This window comes from Mytilus californianus, unplaced genomic scaffold (genome assembly GCF_021869535.1).
Source record: "Mytilus californianus isolate M0D057914Y unplaced genomic scaffold, xbMytCali1.0.p SCAF_46, whole genome shotgun sequence".
In the NCBI taxonomy this organism is placed as follows: Eukaryota; Metazoa; Mollusca; class Bivalvia; order Mytilida; family Mytilidae; genus Mytilus; species Mytilus californianus.
The window spans coordinates 877,283-901,837 of NW_026262697.1; the positions used below are offsets into that span (position 1 = coordinate 877,283).

Sequence of the window (24,555 nt, forward strand, 5' to 3'; positions counted from 1 at the left end):
GTTACCCCTGACTGTTCTTCCTTCCATCCTTCTGTAGTCAATGGGGTCAGTAAGTGTTACCCTTGACTCTTCTTCCTTCCATCCTTCTGTAGTCAATGGGGGCATTAAGTGTTACCCTTGACTGTTCTTCAGGACTGTTCTTCCTTCCATCCTTCTGTAGTCGATGGGGTCAGTAAGAGTTACCCTTGATTGTTCTTCCATCCATCCTTCTGTAGTCAATGGGGGCATTAAGTGTTACCCTTGACTGTTCTTCAGAACTGTTCTTCCATCCATCCTTCTGTCCATTTCATTTTTGTTTCCGCACTCTAACTTAAGTTTTCCTCATCTAAATGAGAACACATGTTTGTATCATTAATACTTAGATTGAATCAATGTTGTACATAGATACCAGTTCCTTAGAGCCTGTATGAATCAATGTTGTACATTATATACCAGCTCCTTGGAACCTCCATGAATCAATGTTGTACATAGATACCAGCTCCTTGGAGCCTCTATGGGTCAATGTTGTACATAGATACCAGCTCCTTGGAGCTTTTATGGATCAATATTGTACATAGATCCAGCTCCTTGGAGCCTCTATGGGTCAATGTTGTACATAGGTAACAGCTCCTTGGAGCCTCTATGAAAGAATGTTGTACATAGTTACCAGTTCCTTGGAGCCTCTATGAATCAATGTTGTACATAGATACCAGTTCCTTGGAGCCTCTATGGGTCAATGTTGTACATTATATACCAGCTCCTTGGAGCCTCTATGAATGAATTTTGTACATAGATACCAGTTCCTTGGAGCCTCTATGAATCAATGTTGTACACATATACCAGCTCCTTGGAGCCTCTATGAATGAATGTTGTACATAGATACCAGTTCCTTGGAGCCTCTATGAATCAATGTTGTACATAGATACCAGCTCCTTGGAGCCTCTATGAATCAATGTTGTACATAGATACCAGTTCCTTGGAGCCTCTATGAATCAATGTTGTACATATATACCAGCTCCTTGGTGCCTCTATTAATCAATGTTGTACATATATACCAGCTCCTTGGAGCCTCTATTAATAAATGTTATACAAAGATACCAGCTCATTGGAGCCTCTATGAATCAATGTTATACATAAATACCAGCTCCTTTGAGCCTCTATGAATCAATGTTGTACATATATACCAGCTCCTTGGAGCCTCTATGAATCAATGTTGTACACATATACCAGCTCCTTGGAGCCTCTATGAATTAATGTTGTACATAGATACCAGCTCCTTGGAGCCTCTATGAATCAATGTTGTACATAGATACCAGCTCCTTGGAGCCTTGATGGGTCAATGTTGTACATAGATACCAGCTCCTTGGTGCCTCTATAAATCAATGTTGTACATAGATACCAGCTCCTTGGAGCCTCTATGGGTCAATGTTGTACATAGATACCAGCTCCTTGGAGCATCTTTGAATTAATGTTGTACATAGATACCAGTTCCTTGGAGCCTTTATGAATCAATGTTGTACATATATACCAGCTCCTTGGTGCATCTATGAATCAATGTTGTACATTATATACCAGCTCCTTGGAGCCTCTATGAATCACTGTTGTACATAGATACCAGCTCTTTGGAGCCTCTATGAATCAATGTTATACAATAGATACCAGTTCCTTGGAGCCTCTATGAATCAATGTTGTACATAGATACCAGCTCCTTGGTGCCTCTATGAATCAATGTTGTACATTATATACCAGCTCCTCGGAGCCTCTATGAATCAATGTTATACATAGATACCAGTTCATTGGAGCCTCTATGAATCAATGTTATACATAGATACCAGTTCATTGGAGCCTCTATGAATCAATGTTGTACATTATATACCAGCTCCTTGGAGCCTCTATGAATCAATGTTGTACATAGATACCAGTTCATTGGAGCCTCTACGAATCAATGTTATACACAGATACCAGTTCATTGGAGCCTCTATGAATCAATGTTGTACATAGTTACCAGTTCCTTGGAGCCTCTATGAATCAATGTTGTACATAGATACCAGCTCCTTGGGGCCTCTATGAATCAATGTTGTACATTATATACCAGTTCCTTGGAGCCTCTATGGATCGATGTTGTACATATATACCAGCTCCTTGGAGCCTCTATGAATCAATGTTGTACATAGATACCAGCTCCTTGGAGCCTCTATGGATCAATGTTGTACATAGATACCAGCTCCTTGGAGCCTCTATGGATCAATGTTTACATAGATACCAGTTCCTTGGAGCCTCTATGGATCAATGTTGTACATAGATACCAGCTCCTTGGAGCCTCTATGGATCAATGTTTACATAGATACCAGTTCCTTGGAGCCTCTATGAATCAATGTTATACATAGATACCAGCTCCTTGGAGCCTCTATGAATCAATGTTGTACATAGATCCAGCTCCTTGGAGCCTCTATGAATCAATGTTACACATAGATACCAGTTCCTTGGAGCCTCTATGAATCAATGTTGTACATAATTACCAGTTCCTTGGAGCCTCTATGAATCAATGTTTACATAGATACCAGCTCCTTGGAGCCTCTATGAATCAATGTTGTACATAGATACCAGCTCCTTGGAGCCTCTATGAATCAATGTTTACATAGATACCAGCTCCTTGGAGCCTCTATGAATCAATGTTGTACATAGATACCAGTTCCTTGGAGCCTCTATGAATCAATGTTGTACATAGATACCAGCTCTTTGGAGCCTCTATGAATCAATGTTATACAATAGATTCCAGATCCTTGGAGCATCTATGAATCAATGTTGTACATAGATACCAGCTCCTTGGAGCCTCTATGAATCAATGTTGTACATTATATACCAGCTCCTTGGAGCCTCTATGAATCAATCTTATACATAGATGCCAGTTCCTTGGGGCCCCTATGAATCAATGTTATACATAGATACCAGCTCCTTGGAGCCTGTATGAATCAATGTTATACATTTACTCCTTGGAGCCTCTATGAATCAATGTTGTACATATATACCAGCTCCTTGGAGCCTCTTTGAATCAATGTTGTACATAGATACCAGCTCCTTGGAGCCTCTATGGATCAATGTTGTACATAGATACCAGCTCCTTTGAGCCTCTATGAATCAATATTGTACATATATACCAGCTCCTTAGAGCCTTTATGAATCAATGTTGTACATAGATACCAGTTCCTTGGAGCCTCTATGAATCAATGTTATTCGAAGATACCAGCTCATTGGAGCCTCTTAGAATCAATGTTGTACATTGATACCAGCCCTGTGAGCCTCTTGTATTTTGATATGAATTTTCAATCTTTTTTTCTTTTATTTATCCTTTTTTTTTAAATGATATAATTGATTTAAATTTCTTAAAGCTGTTACAATTGCCTTATTGTTACAGCTTTCATGAACAAGGTACACTGATCTTTTTAATTATTTTAATTTTCAGCTAGGATATGATTCCCTGTTTTTTGGAAGATTGGACTACCAGGATAAAAACAAAAGATTGAATGAATCAAACATGGAATTTGTTTGGAAGGGGAGTCCTAATAGTTTAGGTATTTGTATTTCTTTACAATCATTATGAGACTTATCTTATTATAGAATTTGAGAATAAGTTAAGGTGGTTATAGATAATAAAACATTCAGTACTGAGGCAGCTTGAAGATAAAAAAAAAAAAGGTAAGAAATCCTTGAAAACAAAAGTACAAAATCTCTTGTTATGAAATTGGGTGCTAAAAAGCATACTATATACTGTTTTGGTAAAAATATAATGCTGTTTGAGCTTGTGTATGTTACTGTATATAATAATAATATGATAAGTGGTATAATTGCCAATGAAACAACTATCCTTAAAGACTAACTGACAAAGATGTGAACAATTACAGCTCACGGTACCATTTTATAACAATTACAGCTAACAGTACAATTTTGTAATACTTACAGCTAACAGTACCATTTTATAACAATTACAGCTAACAGTACTATTTTATAATAATTACAGCTAACAGTACTATTTTATAATAATTACAGCTAACAGTACATTTTTATAACAATTACAGCTAACAGTACTATTTTATAACAATTACAGCTAAAAGTACTATTTTATAACAATTACAGCTAACAATACCCTTTTGATAACAAATACAGCTAACAGTACTATTTTATAACAATTACAGCTAACAGTACATTTTTATAACAATTACAGCTAACAGTACATTTTTATAACAATTACAGCTAACAGTACATTTTATATGATTTGCATGAATATATACAAGGCTAATAGAGAAGATTAATTATTGTAATACAAAGAACTATAATTATTGTTATGATTTAATTGATATTTTGAATAAATTTAGATAAATTATGCTGTGGTTGTATAAATGAAATTTGTAATTAATAAAAAAAAAAAAACTTTTTTAAGTGTTTTATTTTCTGTGTGTTTCTTGCCATTAGTTCCGATCTCACATAAAGATAAATTTTATTTTAATCATGAAATTAGTTGAAATTATTATGTTTGAGAAAATGTGCCACTCTAAAGTCTTGATACCTCTAGTGTATACACATATCCTCTGATACCTCTAGTCTATACACATATCCTCTGATACCTCTAGTCTATACACATATCCATCTGATACCTCTAGTTTATACATATATCCATCTGATACCTCTAGTCTATACACATATCCATCTGATACCTCATCAATACACATATCCATCTGATACCTCTAGTCTATACACATATCCATCTGATACCTCTAGTCTATACACACATCCATCTGATACCTCTAGTTTATACACATATCCTCTGATACCTCTAACTATACACATATCCATCTGATACCTCTAGTCAAAACACATATCCATCTGATACCTCTAGTCTATACACATATCCATCTGATACCTCTATTCTATACACATATCCTCTGATACCTCTAACTATACACATATCCATCTGATACCTCTAGTTCATACACATATCCATCTGATACATCTAGTTTATACAGATATCCTCTTATACCTCTAACTATACAGATATCCATCTGATACCTCCAGTCTATACACATATCCTCTGATACCACTAACTATACACATATCCATCTGATACCTCTAGTCTATACCCATATCCATCTGATACCTCTAGTCTATACACATATTCTCTGATACCTCTAGCCTATACACATATCCATCTGATACCTCTAGTCTAAACACAAATCCTCTGATACCTCTAACTTAACACATATCCATCTGATACCTCTAGTCTATACACATATCCATCTGATACCTCTAGTCTATACACATATCCATCTGATATCTCTAGTCAATACACATATCCATCTGATACCTCTAGTCTATACACATATCCATCTGATACCTCTAGTATATACACATATCCATCTGATACCTCTATTCTATACACATATTCATCTGATACCTCTAGTCTATACACATATCCTATGATACCTCTAGTCTATACACATATCCATCTGATACCTCTAGTCTATACATATATCCATCTGATACCTCTAGTCTATACACATATCCTCTGATACCTCTAACTATACACATATTCATCTGATACCTCTAGTTCATACACATATCAATCTGATACCTCTAGTCTATACACATATCCTCTGATATTTCTAGTCTATACACATATTCATCTGATACTTTTAGTCTATATACATATCCTCTGATACCTCTAGTCTATACACATATTCTCTGATACCTCTAGTCTATACATATATCCTCTGATACCTCTAGTCTTTACATATATCCTCTGATACCTCGTCTATACACATATCCTCTGTTACCTCTAGTCTATACACATATCCATCCGACAAAACTGCATCACAATTGATACAGACTTCAATAGTTCAATTCTCTAAACCTCTGGATATCTCTAGTCTATACATATATCCATCTGATACCTCTAGTCTATACACATATCCTCTGATACCTCTAACTATACACATATCCATCTGATACCTCTAGTTCATACACATATCCATCTGATACCTCTAGTCTATACACATATCCTCTGATATTTCTAGTCTATACACATATTCATCTGATACTTTTAGTCTATACATATATCCTCTGATACCTCTAGTCTTTACATATATCCTTTGATACCTCGTCTATACACATATCCTCTGTTACCTCTAGTCTATACACATATCCATCTGACAAAACTGCATCACAATTGATACAGACTTCAATAGTTCAATTCTCTAAACCTCTGGATACCTCTAGTCTATACACATATCCTCTGATACCTATAGTATATACACATATCCATCTGATACCTCTAGTCTATATACATATCCATCTGATACCTCTAGTCTATACACATATCCATCTGATACTTTAGTCTATATACATATCCATCTGATACCTCTAGTCTATACACATATCCATCTGATACCTCTAGTCTATACACATATCCTCTGATACCTCTAACTTAACACATATCCATCTGATACCTCTAGTCTATACACATATCTATCTGATACCTCTAGGTCTATACACATATCCATCTGATACCTCTAGTCAATACACATATCCGTCTGATACCTCTAGTCTATACACATATCCATCTGATTCCTCTAGTATATACACATATCCATCTGATACCTCTATTCTATACACATATTCATCTGATACCTCTAGTCTATACACATATCCTATGATACCTCTAGTCTATACACATATCCATCTGATACCTCTAGTCTATACATATATCCATCTGATACCTCTAGTCTATACACATATCCTCTGATACCTCTAACTATACACATATCCATCTGATACCTCTAGTTCATACACATATCCATCTGATACCTCTAGTCTATACACATATCCTCTGATATTTCTAGTCTATACACATATTCATCTGATACTTTTAGTCTATACATATATCCTCTGATACCTCTAGTCTTTACATATATCCTCTGATACCTCGTCTATACACATATCATCTGTTACCTCTAGTCTATACTCATATCCATCTGACAAAACTGCATCACAATTGATACAGACTTCAATAGTTCAATTCTCTAAACCTCTGGATACCTCTAGTCTATACACATATCCTCTGATACCTATAGTATATACACATATCCATCTGATACCTCTAGTCTTTATACATATCCATCTGATACCTCTAGTCTATACACATATCCATCTGATACTTTAGTCTATATACATATCCATCTGATACCTCTAGTCTATACCCATATCCATCTGATACCTCTAGTCTATACACATATCCATCTGATACTTTAGTCTATATACATATCCATCTGATACCTCTAGTCTATACACATATCCATCTGATACCTCTAGTCTATACACATATCCATCTGATACTTTAGTCTATATACATATCCATCTGATACCTCTAGTCTATACCCATATCCATCTGATACCTCTAGTTTATACACATATCCTCTGATACCTCTAGTTCATACACATATCCATCTGATACCTCTAATCTATACACATGTCCATCTGATACCTCTAGTCTATACACATATCCATCCGATACATCTAGTCTATACACATATCCTCTGATACCTCTAGTCTATACACATATCCATCTGATACCTCTAGTCTATACATATATCCTCTGATACCTCTAGTCTATACACATATCCTCTGATACCTCTAGTCTATACACATATCCATCTGACACCTCTTGTCTATACATATATCCTCTGGTACCTCTAGTCTATACATATATCCTCTGGTACCTCTTGTCTATACATATATCCTCTGGTACCTCTAGTCTATACTTTTAGTCTATACATATATCCTCTGGTACCTCTAGTCTATACACATATCCTCTGATACCTCTAGTCTATACACATATCCATCTGATACCTCTAGTCTATACACATATCCATCTGACAAAACTACATCACAATTGATACAGACTTCAATAGTTCAATTCTCCAAACTTTGGCACAATTTGTTTGACAAAAATTATCAAGATTTTTTGCTATTTTACAGGTGAAGTTGCCAACTTGTTCACTGGTATTAATTATAATCTGTATCAGCCCCCTGCTGGGTTTAGTTGGGACATGGGAAGTAGAGATGACCCAATTATGGTGGGTGAATTTGATGTAGTTTAGTCAAAATTTAAAAGGTCAAAGTAAACATATTCCTAGATCCTCTTTCCATTTACTACCCACATCAATTTTGGCATTTTGATAGAAAAAAAAATATTCATTATCAATATGAATCAGTTTAGATTAAAGAATTTGACCATCCTAATAAATTTTCTTTTTGAATAGTTGGATAAGAATGTGGAATATTTTTCTAAACAGTGCATTAAGTGTTTTATATACTTCCTTAAATATATTGCTGCTGCCCATCTCACATCATATAAGACCTAATAAAATCTGCCCATGCTTTAAGCACTCTCTAATGAGCAATCCTTTCACAATATTTGGGGTTGATAAGAGCTAATAAAATCTTTCTTGTATGTAGATGAAACTAAAACAGAGTTTATTTGTTAGAGACTTGAATTGTTATGTTTTTTTGTTTTTTTTTTTTGTAATAGGCCAATTGTTATAATTTAATTAATATTGGTAAATTATGCGGTAAATTATGCTGGACACATTCCCTGTTTCCATTCTCAATTCCAAGATATAGACATGACATAAGAAGTTATAGATTAAATTTTGGTTTTATGGGTGATTAGTTTAAATGGAAATATGCTCTTTAGAGTAAAGAAAATTATGAGAAGTTGACATTATGCCACATTGTTTCTAAATCAAAATATTGGTTTTATTTCTATTCTAAAAAGTCAAGTTTTAGAGGAATTACCTTTTGACTAAAAAAAATTGGATAATCTTTTTATTTTTCATTGAATTAGTTCAAATTCTAAGTTGATTTTTAAAAATTGATCAATACTTGTTGACTTATGTTTTACAGAACTATAGTTTTTGTAGCAGAATCACAAATCACCCTAAATATTTTAGCCTTCATCAGTCTGTTCACCAACCTATGTGCCATTATGTTACACCATAGTAAGTAATGTTAGCATTTGATATATTGAAGTTTACACAACCAGAATATCACCATGAATCCAGTGCACCTTTTACATGTGAAGTTGTATTACTGTGATAGTAATAGTAATAGTGACAGAGCTTACATTGCATTGGCTGTTTTTTTCTCAGATGAAAAGGAGTTAACTAGATAATACACATTTTTGAATTATCTTAGGTGAAACAGCTAATCTGTTTACTGGTGTCCTGTTTAATGGCTATGGTCCTCCAGGAGGATTTAATTGGAATGAAGGTAGTGGTGATGATCCAATGATGGTGTGTTTTATTACTTTTATCTGTTTACAAATTGTTTTAGATATTTTTTTATAATGAGAAACAGATGATTAAATCTATCAAATTTCAATAAAAATAAGAATGCCCTGCTAGTACTATCACATTTTTATGTTCAGATAACCATGAAATCAGGAACAAAACAATAATTTGGCTTGTAATTTAAAAATTTCACACCATAATGAAAATGTGTACTTAGTATGAAGTTGAGATGACCACACAACTTCATGGAAAACTACCTGAACAAAAACTTTAACCTGAGAATGTTAATTTCACACTACTGTGGAATCATGATTATTTGTGAGATACCAACTTTTTGTGGGTAAGGGAGCTACCATTTGATTTTTATGGGGGGGGGGCTAGGATGAAAAATTGTGTCCTGCATTTTTTTTTAGTTTTAATCTCGGTCCTGCCTTTTTATTTTTCACTGTATTCGGTCCTGCCTATTTTTTATTAGTTTGTCCTGACTTTTTATACATAATTTGTCATCCTGCCTTTTTTTTTTTTGCCAAGATGCTCATCCTGCCTTTTTTTATACTCAAAACTTCTGTCCTGCCTTTTTTTTTCAAATTTCACCTAGCCCCCCCCTCCCCCCCCCCATAAAAATCAAATGGTAGCTCCCTAAAAGTGAACCATTGATACAAATTTTAATGTTCAACAAATTATAAATTTTTTATAGGCTTACATGCAGACTTCGGTGAAACCACAAAATCAAATATCCACGAAAATAGAAATTTCCTTTCATCCACGAAAATAAATGAATCCACAGTTTTACATATCAATGTTCAAAGAACCATGAAATTGGGGTAAAAAATGTAATTTGGGATACAGTTTTTAAAGTTCTTAGATATTCAGGTGTTTTTTTCTATGTACTTTTGTTGCCTTTTGTACAACAAAGATTTTCATTGTTTTTAAATATATAGTTGTTCTTTCTATGTACATTTGTTGTGTTTGGAAAAAAAAGGGTTTTATATGGTGTTATATAGATATAAGAAGATGTGGTATGAGTGCCAAAGAGACAACTCTCAATCCAAGTCAAAATTTATAAAAGTAAACCATTATAGGTCAAAGTACGGCCTTCAACACGGAGCCTTGGCTCACATTGAACAGCAAGCTATAAAGGGCCCCAAAAATTACTAGTGTAAAACCATTCAAATGGGAAAACCAACTATTTAGAAATATGTTTTTCAGGATGACAAAAGATTACATGACTACAATGTTGAGAAGAGAGTTGATGAGTTTCTGAAAGCTGTTGAAGATCAGGTATATTTTCACCTCAATAATTCTTTATGACATATGTCATTACTTTTCAAGGGTTACATTGTATTTAACAAAAATGTATCCCTTGGTTCCCAATTTCAAAATACACACTGGCCACCATTTCTAAAGTACTGTCAGAATTTTGAGTAAGGATTTTACTCTCGCATAACATTCACTTTTCTCATGTTATATAGATATAAGAAGATGTGGTATAAGTGCCAATGAGACAACTCTCCATCCAAGTCAAAATTTATAAAAGTAAACCATTATAGGTCACAGTACGGTCTTCAACACGGAGCCTTGGCTCACACCGAACAGTAAGCTATAAAGGGCCCCAAAAAATTACTAGTGTAAAACCATTCAAACGGGAAAACCAACGGTCTAATCATCTATAGAATTGGGAATTTTTGAAAACTTTGTTTGTTTTCATGATTACAAACTTAGGATAAATAAAGAATGCACTATAACTTGACTTATAATGTCTAATATGTTGCTTGTGGACACATGGTAAATTAAGTACCTCACCCAAGTCAGTTTTTTATTTTACTGATTCTTAGATGACAAAGATAGTTAGACATTTCTGTGCCAAAAGAAAACAAAAACAATCTCATCAGTGGTTATCTTTGCTTATTGAATAATGTTTTTATGCACCCGCCGTAGCGGTGGGGGCATTAAGTTTTACCCTTGTCCGTCTGTACGTACATGTACGTCCCAAAATTGGTTTCCGTTCTCAAACTTGAGTTTGCCTCAACCAAATGTTATGAAACTTATACACATTGCTTACTACCACAAAACACAGATCAAGTTTGAATTTTGGTGACGTCACTTTAACCGTTCTAGAGTTATGCCCCTTTATAAATGGAAAAATTGCTAAATTTTTAGTTTCCGTTCTCTAACTTAAGTTTGCCTCAACCAAATGTTATGAAACTTATATACAATGCTTATTACCACAAAACACAGATCAAGTGTGAATGTTGGTGGCATCACTTTAACTGTTCTAGAGTTATGCCCATGTATAAATGGAAAACTTGCAGAATTTTTATTTTCTTCTGAATATCAAGTAATTTTTAAAATTGGAGTTATCTTCCTTTGTCCATGATTATAGTTGAATCAACTACAATCAATGCTTTATACAATGCAATGTTTAATTTTGACTTCCACTGATAAAACACAGATCAAGTTGAATTTGGGTAGTGTCACTTTAACCATTATTGAGTTATGCCCCTTTATAAATCGAAAGATTGCAAAATTTTAGTTTCCATTCTGTAACTGAAGTTTGCCCAAACCAAACATTATGAAACCTATACACAATATTCATTACCACAAAACTAAGATCAAGTACAAATTTTTTGTTTCCGTTTTCTAACTTTAGTTTGCCTCAACAAAATGTTATGAAACTTATACACATTGCTGACTACCACAAAACACAGATCAAGTTTGAATTTTGGTGGCGTCACTTTAACTGTTCTAGAGTTATGCCCCTTTATAAATGGAAAAATTGCAAAATTTTTAGTTTCCGTTCTCTAACTTAAGTTTGACTCAACCAAATGTTATGAAACTTATACACAATGCTTATTACCACAAAACACAGATCAAGTTTGAATTTTGGTGGCGTCACTTTAACTGTTCTAGAGTTATGCCCCTTTATAAATGGAAAAATTGCAAAATTTTTATTTTCTTCTAAATATCAAGTAATTTTTAAAATTGGAGTTATCTTCCTTTGTCCATGATTATGATTGAATCAACTACAATCAATGCTTTATACAATGCAATGTTTAATTTTGACTTCCACTGATAAAACACAGATCAAGTTGAATTTGGGTAGTGTCACTTTAACCATTATTGAGTTATGCCCCTTTATAAATCGAAAGATTGCAAAATTTTTAGTTTCCATTCTGTAACTGAAGTTTGCCCAAACCAAACATTATGAAACCTATACACAATATTCATTACCACAAAACTAAGATCAAGTACAAATTTTTTGTTTCCGTTTTCTAACTTTAGTTTGCCTCAACAAAATGTTATGAAACTTATACACATTGCTTACTACCACAAAACACAGATCAAGTTTGAATTTTGGTGGTGTCACTTTAACTGTTCTAGAGTTATGCCCCTTTATAAATGGAAAAATTGCAAAATGTTTAGTTTCCGTTCTCTAACTTAAGTTTGACTCAACCAAATGTTATGAAACTTATACACAATGCTTATTACCACAAAACACAGATCAAGTTTGAATTTTGGTGGCGTCACTTTAACTGTTCTAGAGTTATGCCCCTTTATAAATGGAAAAATTGCAAAATTTTTATTTTCTTCTAAATATCAAGTAATTTTTAAAATTAGAGTTATCTTCATTTGTCCATGATTATGATTGAATCAACTACAATCAATGCTTTATACAATGCAATGTTTAATTTTGACTTCCACTGATAAAACACAGATCAAGTTGAATTTGGGTAGTGTCACTTTAACCATTATTGAGTTATGCCCCTTTATAAATTGAAAGATTGCAAAATTTTTAGTTTCCATTCTGTAACTGAAGTTTGCCCAAACCAAACATTATGAAACCTATACACAATATTCATTACCACAAAACTAAGATCAAGTACAAATTTTTTGTTTCCGTTTTGTAACTTTAGTTTGCCTCAACAAAATGTTATGAAACTTATACACATTTCTTACTACCACAAAACACAGATCAAGTTTGAATTTTGGTGGTGTCACTTTAACTGTTCTAGAGTTATGCCCCTTTATAAATGGAAAAATTGCAAAATGTTTAGTTTCCGTTCTCTAACTTAAGTTTGACTCAACCAAATGTTATGAAACTTATACACAATGCTTATTACCACAAAACACAGATCAAGTTTGAATTTTGGTGGCGTCACTTTAACTGTTCTAGAGTTATGCCCCTTTATAAATGGAAAAATTGCAAAATTTTTATTTTCTTCTAAATATCAAGTAATTTTTAAAATTAGAGTTATCTTCATTTGTCCATGATTATGATTGAATCAACTACAATCAATGCTTTATACAATGCAATGTTTAATTTTGACTTCCACTGATAAAACACAGATCAAGTTGAATTTGGGTAGTGTCACTTTAACCATTATTGAGTTATGCCCCTTTATAAATCGAAAGATTGCAAAATTTTTAGTTTCCATTCTGTAACTCAAGTTTGCCCCAACCAAACATTATGAAACCTATACACAATATTCATTACCACAAAACTAAGATCAAGTACAAATTTTTTGTTTCCGTTTTCTAACTTTAGTTTGCCTCAACCAAATGTTATGAAACTTATACACAATGCTTATTACTACATAATACAGATTAAGTACGAAATTTGGTGGCAACACTTTTACCATTCTTGAGTTATGTCCCTTTATAAACATAAAAATTGCTGAATTTTTCGTTTCCATTCTCTAACTTTAGTTTGTCTCAACCAAATGTTATAAAACTTATACACAACTGTTCTAGAGTTATGCGTTTTTACAAATAGAAAAATTGCTGAATTTTTAGTTCATGTTCTCTACTTAAGTTAGCCTCAACCAAATGTTATGAGACTTACACACAATGCTTATTACCACAAAACTCAGATCAAGTTCAAATTTGGGTAGCGTCACTTTTACTTTTCTTCAGTTATGTCCCTTTATAACTATATGATATGCAAGCGGGGGCATCATCTGTGTCCACATGTGGACACTATCCACATTTATTTTGACTTGAGTTGACAGTCAGATTTATAACCTGCTATAAGGTGTAGACCAATCTGGAGTTGTTTTTATTAATAAGCTACATCGATTGACTGCTGTAAATTATATCTTGATCAATCAGTCCTTACAGTGACGTAATATTATAAGCATTATGAAATAGGAAATGTAGGGGAAAGTGCACGAATTTGAAAGTCATTTATTGATGTTGTTGATGAACACATGTTAAGCTGTAAATGTTATTCCAGTTTTTTTGTTATGTTGGGTTGCTGTCTCATTGACATATACCCTGTATCTCTAAATTCAAGTCAGTTAACTCTTATTGTAAGTGGTAATATTCTGTAGGCCAAGCATTACAGATTATTTTTCTTTCAGGCTAAGCATTACAGATCAAGAGATATAATGATGACAATGGGAAGTGATTTTGAATATCAGAATGCTCATACTTGGTATAAAAACCTGGACAAATTGATACATTATGTTAATGCTAGGGTGAGTCTCATCACGTTTTACAAACCGGTTTAAATTAATTTAATACAGTGAATGTCAGTACAAAATACAAAACAGCACTGTGTTCTTTTTTCTGACTGTATTCTTTTTTACTGTTAGGATAAGTGTCATTACCACAAATAGATAGGTTATACTGATGTAGGATACTGTGGATTCATTATTATTCGTTGGATACCAATTTTCGTGGGTTTCATGGGCATAGGTGAATGATTGATCTTACATTTTTGTCCAATGGACAATGGACAAAAATCCCAAAAATAAATCCACACAAAAATTTATAGATTTACAGTATTTTAATCTTAAATTGTTTCAATTTGTTAATTTTTGTGAAACAATAGCAAACTTTTATAGTTTATAGTGTTATATAAAAAAAAGGACAAATTGATACATCAGAGTTAAAATCAAGTCAAGTTTCAGTACCATTTACAAACCAGAACAAGTTGGTAAATCCATGTTAAAATCAGTTTGAGTGAAAGTACCATATACAAACCAGGACAAGTTAACACATCAGTGTTTTAAAAAGCCATGTTGGGTTTCTGTAATATACGAAAACCAGGACAAATTAATACATTAGTGTTAAAACCAGTTTGAGTGTCAGTACCATATACAAACCAGGATAAATGATAAATCAGTGTTAAAATCAGTTTGAGTGAAAGTATCATATACAAAACAGGACAAGTTAATACATCAGTGTTAAAGCCAAGTTGGGTTTCTGCAACATACACAAACCAGGGCAAATTAATACATTAGTGTTAAAACAAGTTTGAGTGTCAGTACCATATACAAACCAGGACAAATTGATACATTGTCATTGTTATCAAAACTAGGTCCAGATCAGTACCATATACAACCAAGACAAATTGATACATCAGTGTTTAAACCAGGTTGAGTTTAAGTACCATATGCAGACCTACTAGATATATTGTTACATTATTTGAATGTTAGAGTTAGGGTTTTGCTCATAAAGTAGAACAAATTGAAATTTATTTAGATGCAAATGAAAAGAGAGTTCAGTTCATATTTTTAATTTTAAGTGCAAGACACACTTCTTATTATTATAAGTCTGTTACTTTTTATGAGTTTTACGAGTTCTATAATAGGTAAAAGGATCTTTATGCAGATTACACAAAGTAGTGTAAATAGAGATGCGTGTTATTAGTAATCAGTTTAAAACAAACGATTAGGAGTATTAAAGAGATTGTGTTAAAAAAGGGGAAATTCCAGTGGATAAGGTGAAACAAAGTTCACATATATAAAGATTACATTTTGAGTGTGTCTTGCTTTCCTTTTTAATGCTCTTATAAAAACCTACATATTTTTTTTCTTGGTTTTAATTTGATTAAGAAATGAAGAGTTGTTTGTTTTGATTAAATATCTCATACATACAGATAATCAAACAAACAACTCTATCATTCGAGAAATATGTGTAAAAACAAGGGTAGAAGTTATTTAGGATCAAATTAAGACCAAGAAAAAAAATATGTAGGTTTTTATAAGAGCATTAAAAAGCAAAGCAAGACACACTCAAAATGTAATCTTTATATATATAACTTGTCGGAAACATTACTTGAATAATATTCATATTGCATAATCTGAAATTCATTTTATCTTCTTGATTTCTTCTGGTTAAATTAACAACAGACTATTATGAAGAGTGTTGAGAAACTTCAAATCTAATGTTATTTCTGCAGCAACAAAATGGTAGTAGAGTAAATCTGTTGTATTCCACCCCATCCTGTTACACATTTCAACAAAACCATTTGAACCAAATCTGGAATGGAAAAGATGATGATTTCTTCCCCTATGCTAGTAGTGCTCACACTTTCTGGACTGGTTACTTCACAAGCCGACCAGCTCTAAAGGGATATGTGCGTCAGTCCAACAACTATTTACAGGTAAATAAAAAATGACTTCATCATCTATGCTAGCAGTGCTCACACGGTATTTGAGTGGGTACTTCAAATGCTGACCATCTCTAAAGGGATATGTCCATCAGTCAAACATCTACTTCAGGTAAATAAAAAATAACTACTTTGTTTGACCATGGAAGTAAAATGTCAATATAATACTTTCATGGTTTGACTGAGTACTTTACAAGCCAACCAGTTCTGAAGGGATATAAATGTCATTTCAACAACTTCTTACAGTAAATCAAATAGATAAAATATATATATAATAAAGTAATACTAATAGATATCTTCATTTAGTTTGATTAAAAACATGTAGGTTACATGCATTTTGAAGCATAAGTAATGAGATGGTGATTATTTGTTTATTGTTTTTGTAAGTTGCCAATTAAGAGAGTTAACTATTTGTACACATTGTTAACGCTTTTCTTTAATCAGAGATTTAAATGTTTGGCAAGAAAGTATGTTAAATATTAGTCTAAGAGTTTAGATGTGTTTTTTATAGGGTCACATTGTTGATAGTAATGGAGATATGTTTTATAAGATACCCCTTTTTATGGCCATGCATACTTATATTAGTGCCATATGATGTTACCCTTATCCGTCATTCCGTCATTCCACAACAAACAGTTACCCAGACTTTTTTTCTAAACACCTTCACATATTGAGTTGATCTTTAGTATGTGAGTCTGCTATGATGAGTTACAGATCAAGCTTACGTCTGATTCAGCCCCACTGATTATTGCTGAATTTACGGATTTTGGACTTTGAAAATTTCGTGAAAATAACAGTTACCGTTATACACACTTTTTTTTTCTAAACGCCTTCACATATTGAGCTGATTTTTGTCGAGCCTGCGACTTTTGTTGCAGAAAGCTCGACATAGGGATAGTGATCCGGCGGTGGTGTTAGCTAACTTCTTAAAAGCTTTATATTTTAGAAGGTGGAAGATCTGGACGCTTCATACTTTGTATATGGATGCCTCATGTTACAAAGTTTCTGTCAGTCACATGTCCAATGTCCTTGACCTCATTTTCATGGTTCAGTGACTACTTGAAAAAAAAGTTAAGATTTTTTGTAATGTTAAATTCTCTCTTATTATAAGTAATAGGATAACTATATTTGGTATGTGCGTACCTTGCAAGGTCCTCATGCCCGTCAGACAGTTTTCACTTGACCTCGACCTTATGTCATGGATCAGTGAACAAGGTTAAGTTTTGGTGGTCAAGTCCATATCTCAGATACTATAAGCAATAGGTCTAGTATATTGGGTGTATGGAAGGACTGTAAGGTGTACATGTCCAACTGGCAGGTGTCATCTGACCTTGACCTCATTTTCATGGTTCAGTGGTTTTAGTTAAGTTTTTGTATTTTGGTCTGTTTTTCTTATACTGTATGCAATAGGTTTACTATATTTGGTGTATGGAATGATTGTAAGGTGTACATGTCTAGCTGGCAGGTGTCATCTGACCTTGACCTCATTTTCATGGTTCAGTGGTCAAAGTTAAGTTTTTGAGTTTTGGTCTTTTTTTCTAATACTTTATGCAATAGTTCAACTATATTTGATGTATGGAAATATTTTATGATCTATATGTCAGTCACGCAGGTTTTATTTGACCTTGACCTCATTTTCAAGGTTCATTGCTCAGTGTTAAGTTTTTGTGTTTTGGTCTGTTTTTCTTAAACTGTAAGCAATAGGTCAACTATATTTGTTGTATGGAAGAATTGTTAGCTGTACATGCCTGCTAACATGGTTCATCTGACCTTGACCTCATTTTCATGGTTCATTGGTCAATGTTTAGTTTACTTGGTTAATGTTAAGTTTATGTGACAGTTGTAATAAAGCTTTATATTTAGGACTATCAATATAATATCAATGATTAGTAAAGAAGGCGAGACATTTCAGCGTGTGCACACTTGTTAGTATATGAGTCTACTATGATGAGTTACAGATCAAGATTAAGTTTGATTCTGCTCCACTGATTTTTGCCGAAGTTACTAGCTTTGGACTTTTAAAATTTCCACTCCTTAAAAATGGCTTCAAGCTTTTTTTTGCGAGCAGGGCCATTGATGTTGTTCCAACACATTTAGTTTATAACTCCAGTCAGACAACAATAAAGAGCCATTGTTCAAATTAAATGACTTAGGTAATATCAATATCATAGTTTATAACTGACCTGTTATTTTTCATGCCTGCAGATGTTGAATTTTATATTCTGTACAGGTTTGTAAACAGTTGGATACCATTGGTAATTTTAAAAGTGGATGGATGACATCAGACAAAGTAGAAGTCCTAAGTAAGTACCCAGAGAATCTGCTTTAGAATCATGTTATATATTATACCGTATGGATGACATCATACAAGGTAGAAGTCCTAAGTAAGTACCCAGAGAATCTGCTTTAGAATCATGTTATATATTATACCGTATGGATGACATCAGACAAAGTAGAAGTCCTAAGTAAGTACCCAGAGAATCTGCTTATCATGTTATATATTATACCGTATGGATGACATCAGACAAAGTAGAAGTCCTAAGTAAGTACCCAGAGAATCTGCTTTAGAATCATGTTATATATTATACCGTATGGATGACATCAGACAAAGTAGAAGTCCTAAGTAAGTATCCAGAGAATCTGCTTTAGAATCATGTTATATATTATACCGTATGGATGACATCAGACAAAGTAGAAGTGCTAAGTAAGTACCCAGAGAATCTGCTTTAGAATCATGTTATATATTATACCGTATGGATGACATCAGACAAAGTAGAAGTGCTAAGTAAGTACCCAGAGAATCTGCTTTAGAATCATGTTATATATAATACCGTATGGATGACATCATATAAAGTACAAGTAGAGGTCACATCATTTAGACTATGGACTTGAATCATCAATGTTTTCACATTTTCTATTATTTATACCATAATCTTTTTCTGGATTTTGGTTGATATACAAATTGCAAAATCTAGCGGAAAAACTTAGCATCAAATGTCAACAGTAAATGGTCATGAAACAAGATGTCATATTTTCCATTCTAATATGATGTTCTTCTTTTGCTTTGGAAACAAAGTCATGTTCTAATTCCAATAAAACATGGGCTGCATGTGAGTGATGTCACAATTGAAATTCCAACGTTGTGAACAATGCCGGAAATCAAAATAGACATTTGTGTTGGTGTAGCTTGCCAGGAAATAAAATAAAATCATTCTAAAATTAAGTTTACTTATATCTTTTCATTTTTAGCTCACCTAGCCCCTTTAGTCATCATTTGGCATCCGTCATCCGTCATCGTCTCTGTCGTCCGTTAATTTTTACAAAAATCTTCTCCTCTGAAACTACTTGACCGAATTTAAGCAAACTTGGCCACAATCATCATTGGGGTATCTAGTTTAAAAAATGTGTCTGATGACCCCATCCGCCAACCAAGATGGCAGACATGGCTAAAAAAAGAACATAGGGGTAAAATGCAAGTTTTGTCTATTATTTTGAAAATCGTTATAAATAGAGAAAATCTGACAAGCAAAAATGTTCAAAATGTTGAGCTCTTTCAATTGTTTATTGATGTCAAAACTGTCAGGCGACTTCTTATAGGAGTCATTGCCCTTAAATGACAAATTTTACCAATATTTATCATTTTTGGCTTTTATCTTGAAAACTATTATAGATAGAGAGAAACTTTAAGTTGCAAAAATGATCAGCAAGACAAGATCTACAAATACGTATGCATGGTCGAAAACGTCTAATTAGAGTTATTGCCTTTGAAGACGATTTTTACCAATATTTTGCGTTTTTGGCTTATATCTTAAAAATTATAATAGATAGATAGAAACTTAAATAAGCAAAAATGATCAGCAAGACAAGATCTACATTTCAGACTATATGGAGGAAATTTTCCGACAACTCCTTATTGGAGTTATGGCCCTTTTAATGACAATTTTTACCAATTTTTTTGCATTTTGCTTTATATGATAAAAATTATATTAGATAAATAAGAAGTTAAAATAACAAAAATGATCAGCAAGGCAAGCTCCATAAACAAGTCAAATTTTGTCGACATTGTTAGTAGACTAAACAGACAAAATGATCAGCAATACAAGATCAACAAAAAAGTAATTTTCGTCATGAATTCTATTCTTGTCTACAATGTTCGAGAGTCCATTGGTGATAATGCACATAGACCTAGGTGAGCGACACAGGCTTTTTAGAGCCTCTAGTTTTTTTTATTGTGAAACGGTTGATTTTCTATAACGTTTTGGCTGTACAAATCAAACTGGATGACTTTCAAACGCTTATTTTAGGTCCACTTCGAAAGTTCTTAATTTTCCTATAAGAATTGAAATAGTTCTATCATGCCATGTGTGAGCCATAAAAGTGTCTACCTAGACACTTTTTCACAGAAAAGGTATATTTAAATGTGTCCGATGCTGTGAAAAAGTGTCCATTCAATTGGACATAATTTCATTAAATTCTGTCCTGTAAAGGTTGATTTCAATAAGAGGACACTTTTTCACAGTAAAAAGTGTCCTTTAAAGGGAGATCATAAAAAAGTCACTGAAATGTTTTAGCTATACAAAATTTTCTATTACTAAAACAAACCAATTAAGAACCAGTTTTTATTTGATATAAACAAAGAAAGGCCAAATGTAGGAAGAACAGTATTTATGAGTACTATTCTTGAATATTACATGATTTTGTAAATTGAAATGAATTACATGTATTATTATTCACATAGTTCATATTAAGTTCTATTAAATGTATTACTATTTTTGTGTGTATTAGTACATGTTTTATTGTATAATTTATGTTTAATTACACATGGAGATGATCACATTTTTTATGAATTCAATACTTCAGTTTACATGCCATGTTTTAATAGAGACAAAGCCCCCATGCTAATTTTAAAACTTCAATTTAGATAAAGAACTTAAGCTTTGTATATATTTTGTAGGTATTGAGATGGGACACTTTTTGACGTGAAATACTGTCCTTTCTATGAAGGACACTTTTTCATATGAAATATTGTCCTTTCTTTGAAGGACACTTTTTCTCATCTGTGGACATGATTTCATAGGTAAATATCGTCCGGGCAATATTTCATAATAACATTATGTCCGTGGACACAATTTACTATGAAAAAGTGTCTGGTGGATATAATTTCATGGCGGACAATATTTAATCCTACACATGCTCTATGCTCATTTTAATATGGATAGGCATTATATTTGTCAACAGTTTACATCTCACTTACTCTCGGTTAATAAAGATATTGATTACTAATATCTTTCCATGTTAAAATGAGCATAGAGCATGGCATGAAAGTATTATTTCTTAAATTGTGATAGATACTATTGTATATCAAGGAAGTTGTTCCATTTATAGTAATTCCCTTTTTTAATAGCAAATATAATGAGGTTATCTCCCATTTTGGTACTTTATAAAATGAGTATACAGCACTTTATTAATTTTGTATGTCCGAAAAACTTTTCTGGATTTATCCTCAACAGTAATGCTCAAGCCTTAACATTTGAAAGATAAGGATAGGTAAAACCTAAACATGTGAAAAGCTAGAAGACCAAAAGTGACCTAAATATAACCAAATCAAAAGGTCACCTTTGCCTGAGAGAATTGATAAGTTCTGTCAAGCACTGACTACTGAGATGATGATACCCTCATGGACTAAAAAAGTATAGTGAACATTATATAAAAATTGTTAATACACTTGTTCATTTTTATGTGAACCTTTTTAAATGTATTGTCCAATTTTGACCCTGATTTTACGGTTCACTGATCAAGTTAAAGTTTTGGATTAAGAACTATGAAGTTGTGTTTACATCAACATGAAACTTACTTCGTTTGTTCATTATGATGTTTACTTAGATTGTTTTAAATTTGTCATTTCATGGTCTTTTATAGCTTGCTATACAGTATGGGTTTGCCTCATTGTTGAAGGCCATATATGGAACTGTAGTTGCTAACCTTCTACCTCATTTTATCTCTAGTGGAGACTCAGTTGTCTCATTGATTTTAATAAAGAGTAATCAAATGCCATGAAAAATGACACCCATAAAATTCTAAACCTAACAGATCATTGTAGCTGCGAACAAATTATTTGGAATAAATAAACTATTGACAGACATATCCAGTAATCTGATAATTATAAATTCCTAACTGTCAGTCTGAATAGTAATCCATGATTTGGAGCAATATTGCATCATGTAAACTTAACACTATGGACATATTCTTCTTTTTTGCATGTAAATTTTATTTCACCTTCAAAGGTCAAACACAGAATGTTCGCTTTGTTTTTCATTATCTGTGTAAAATATTAATTTTACTCAAATCTTAAAAAGATACTTTTACAGTGTGCTTCTGTCCACATAATGACAAATTCTACACTGATAGGTGAGGAGTCATTAGCAGTGACTCAAAAAGTAACAGGGTGTTGATGTTCCAATATTCAGATATTTAAATCATTAGAGAAAGTTTTCATCCAGTACTTTTAAGTAATCCTGAATATAAAACAGTATGTCAAAATTAAATGGAGCCATGAAAAATGATTGTTTACCTAAAGACATTTAGCCAAAAGATGGTCAAGGTAGATTGTTCAACAATGAGTTAAACTCATACCTTATAGCAAGCTATAACCCATACCTTACAGTAAGCTATAAAAGGACCAAGATGGCAAAATATAAAATATGTTTGTTTAATTGATTCTATTTTTTATTGTATATAATGTTTTGAATATATGTTTAATGTCCTTCTGGTCTGAGTAATGTTCCCATTAGAGAAAGTTATTTTGGTTGTGCCCCTAAATATCATTTTTTGGGAGGGAATGGGTGTCATTTCAGAGTTTCTCAGATCAACTGCCAAGGGGAATAATATGTGTGATGAGCAGAAAATAAGTTAGATTTACTTTTCAGAGGAAGCTATGGGTGTAGCACAGCACCATGATGCAGTATCGTAAGTTGTTAAAATTTAATAAACATTTTGTAAAACTGGTATCTAATTTTCAATAGTATTCACTTATAATGATTAGATGTTTCTGTCCTAAAAAAATGGATATTTAGCCAACGGCATGATCTTATCTCATTTTAAGTTTTCAAATAAATTCATAATTTATTATTATAGACCTCAGTGAAGTTTTGTACAGTCAATTAAACCTATTTTCATCATAAAATGCATGGCTTACATTGTGCATTAAATTTCATCTAGATCTGTGAGTCAAAAGAAAATGATGTTTTGTCATTGAATTTGTTTTATTAGAAATAAAATTTCAGAGTCCCAAAGTACCAGAAATGTACATGAGTCTAATTCAAATTCAAAAATTATATTAATAAATTATTTTCAGTGGGACAGAAAAACAGCATGTGGCGAACGATTACGCTGAAAGGTTGGCTAATGGATACAAAAGTTGTCAGGTAAGAGTTACCAGGAAAATAATCAAGAGCATATTAATTGTTGTAACATTGTTCAAGGACACCAAAGCTTCACATAGGGGTCACAATTGTGGTAAAAAATGTAACACATGATTTCTGGTAGATCAGTTGTTAGGTAGAGGTAGCTAGGGGATGAAAGCATACAAACAATGTAATGGTGGAATATTCACTGAGGGATACTTCAATTATTTTTGTGTGCCCGTTTACAGGACGTATTATAATAAGTATACCTTTGTCCGTCTGTCAGTCCGTCTGCCGTCAACATGTTGGACAATAACTCAAAAACATTTTAACCAATTTTCATGAAACTCTAGTGAATATTTTATATCTATTGATGTAAGCTCCCTTTGGATTTTTATAAATTTTAGATTTTATGTTTCCAAGTTATGGGATTTTA

At 32.8% G+C, this 24,555-nt stretch overlaps 1 protein-coding gene across 1 annotated transcript in view; it reads left to right on the forward strand.

Moving 5' to 3' along the window:
• The window catches only part of LOC127700022 (lysosomal alpha-mannosidase-like), a 76,719-nt gene that overhangs the window by 30,228 nt on the left and 21,936 nt on the right, over positions 1–24,555 (forward strand). Inside the window, exons 6-13 of the mRNA XM_052203461.1 lie at positions 3,443–3,551; positions 9,226–9,323; positions 10,530–10,601; positions 14,681–14,797; positions 16,507–16,710; positions 18,947–19,019; positions 23,643–23,682; positions 24,071–24,140. Of these exons, the coding sequence (XP_052059421.1) occupies positions 3,443–3,551; positions 9,226–9,323; positions 10,530–10,601; positions 14,681–14,797; positions 16,507–16,710; positions 18,947–19,019; positions 23,643–23,682; positions 24,071–24,140 (783 nt within the window). The remainder of the gene's footprint in view (positions 1–3,442; positions 3,552–9,225; positions 9,324–10,529; positions 10,602–14,680; positions 14,798–16,506; positions 16,711–18,946; positions 19,020–23,642; positions 23,683–24,070; positions 24,141–24,555) is intronic.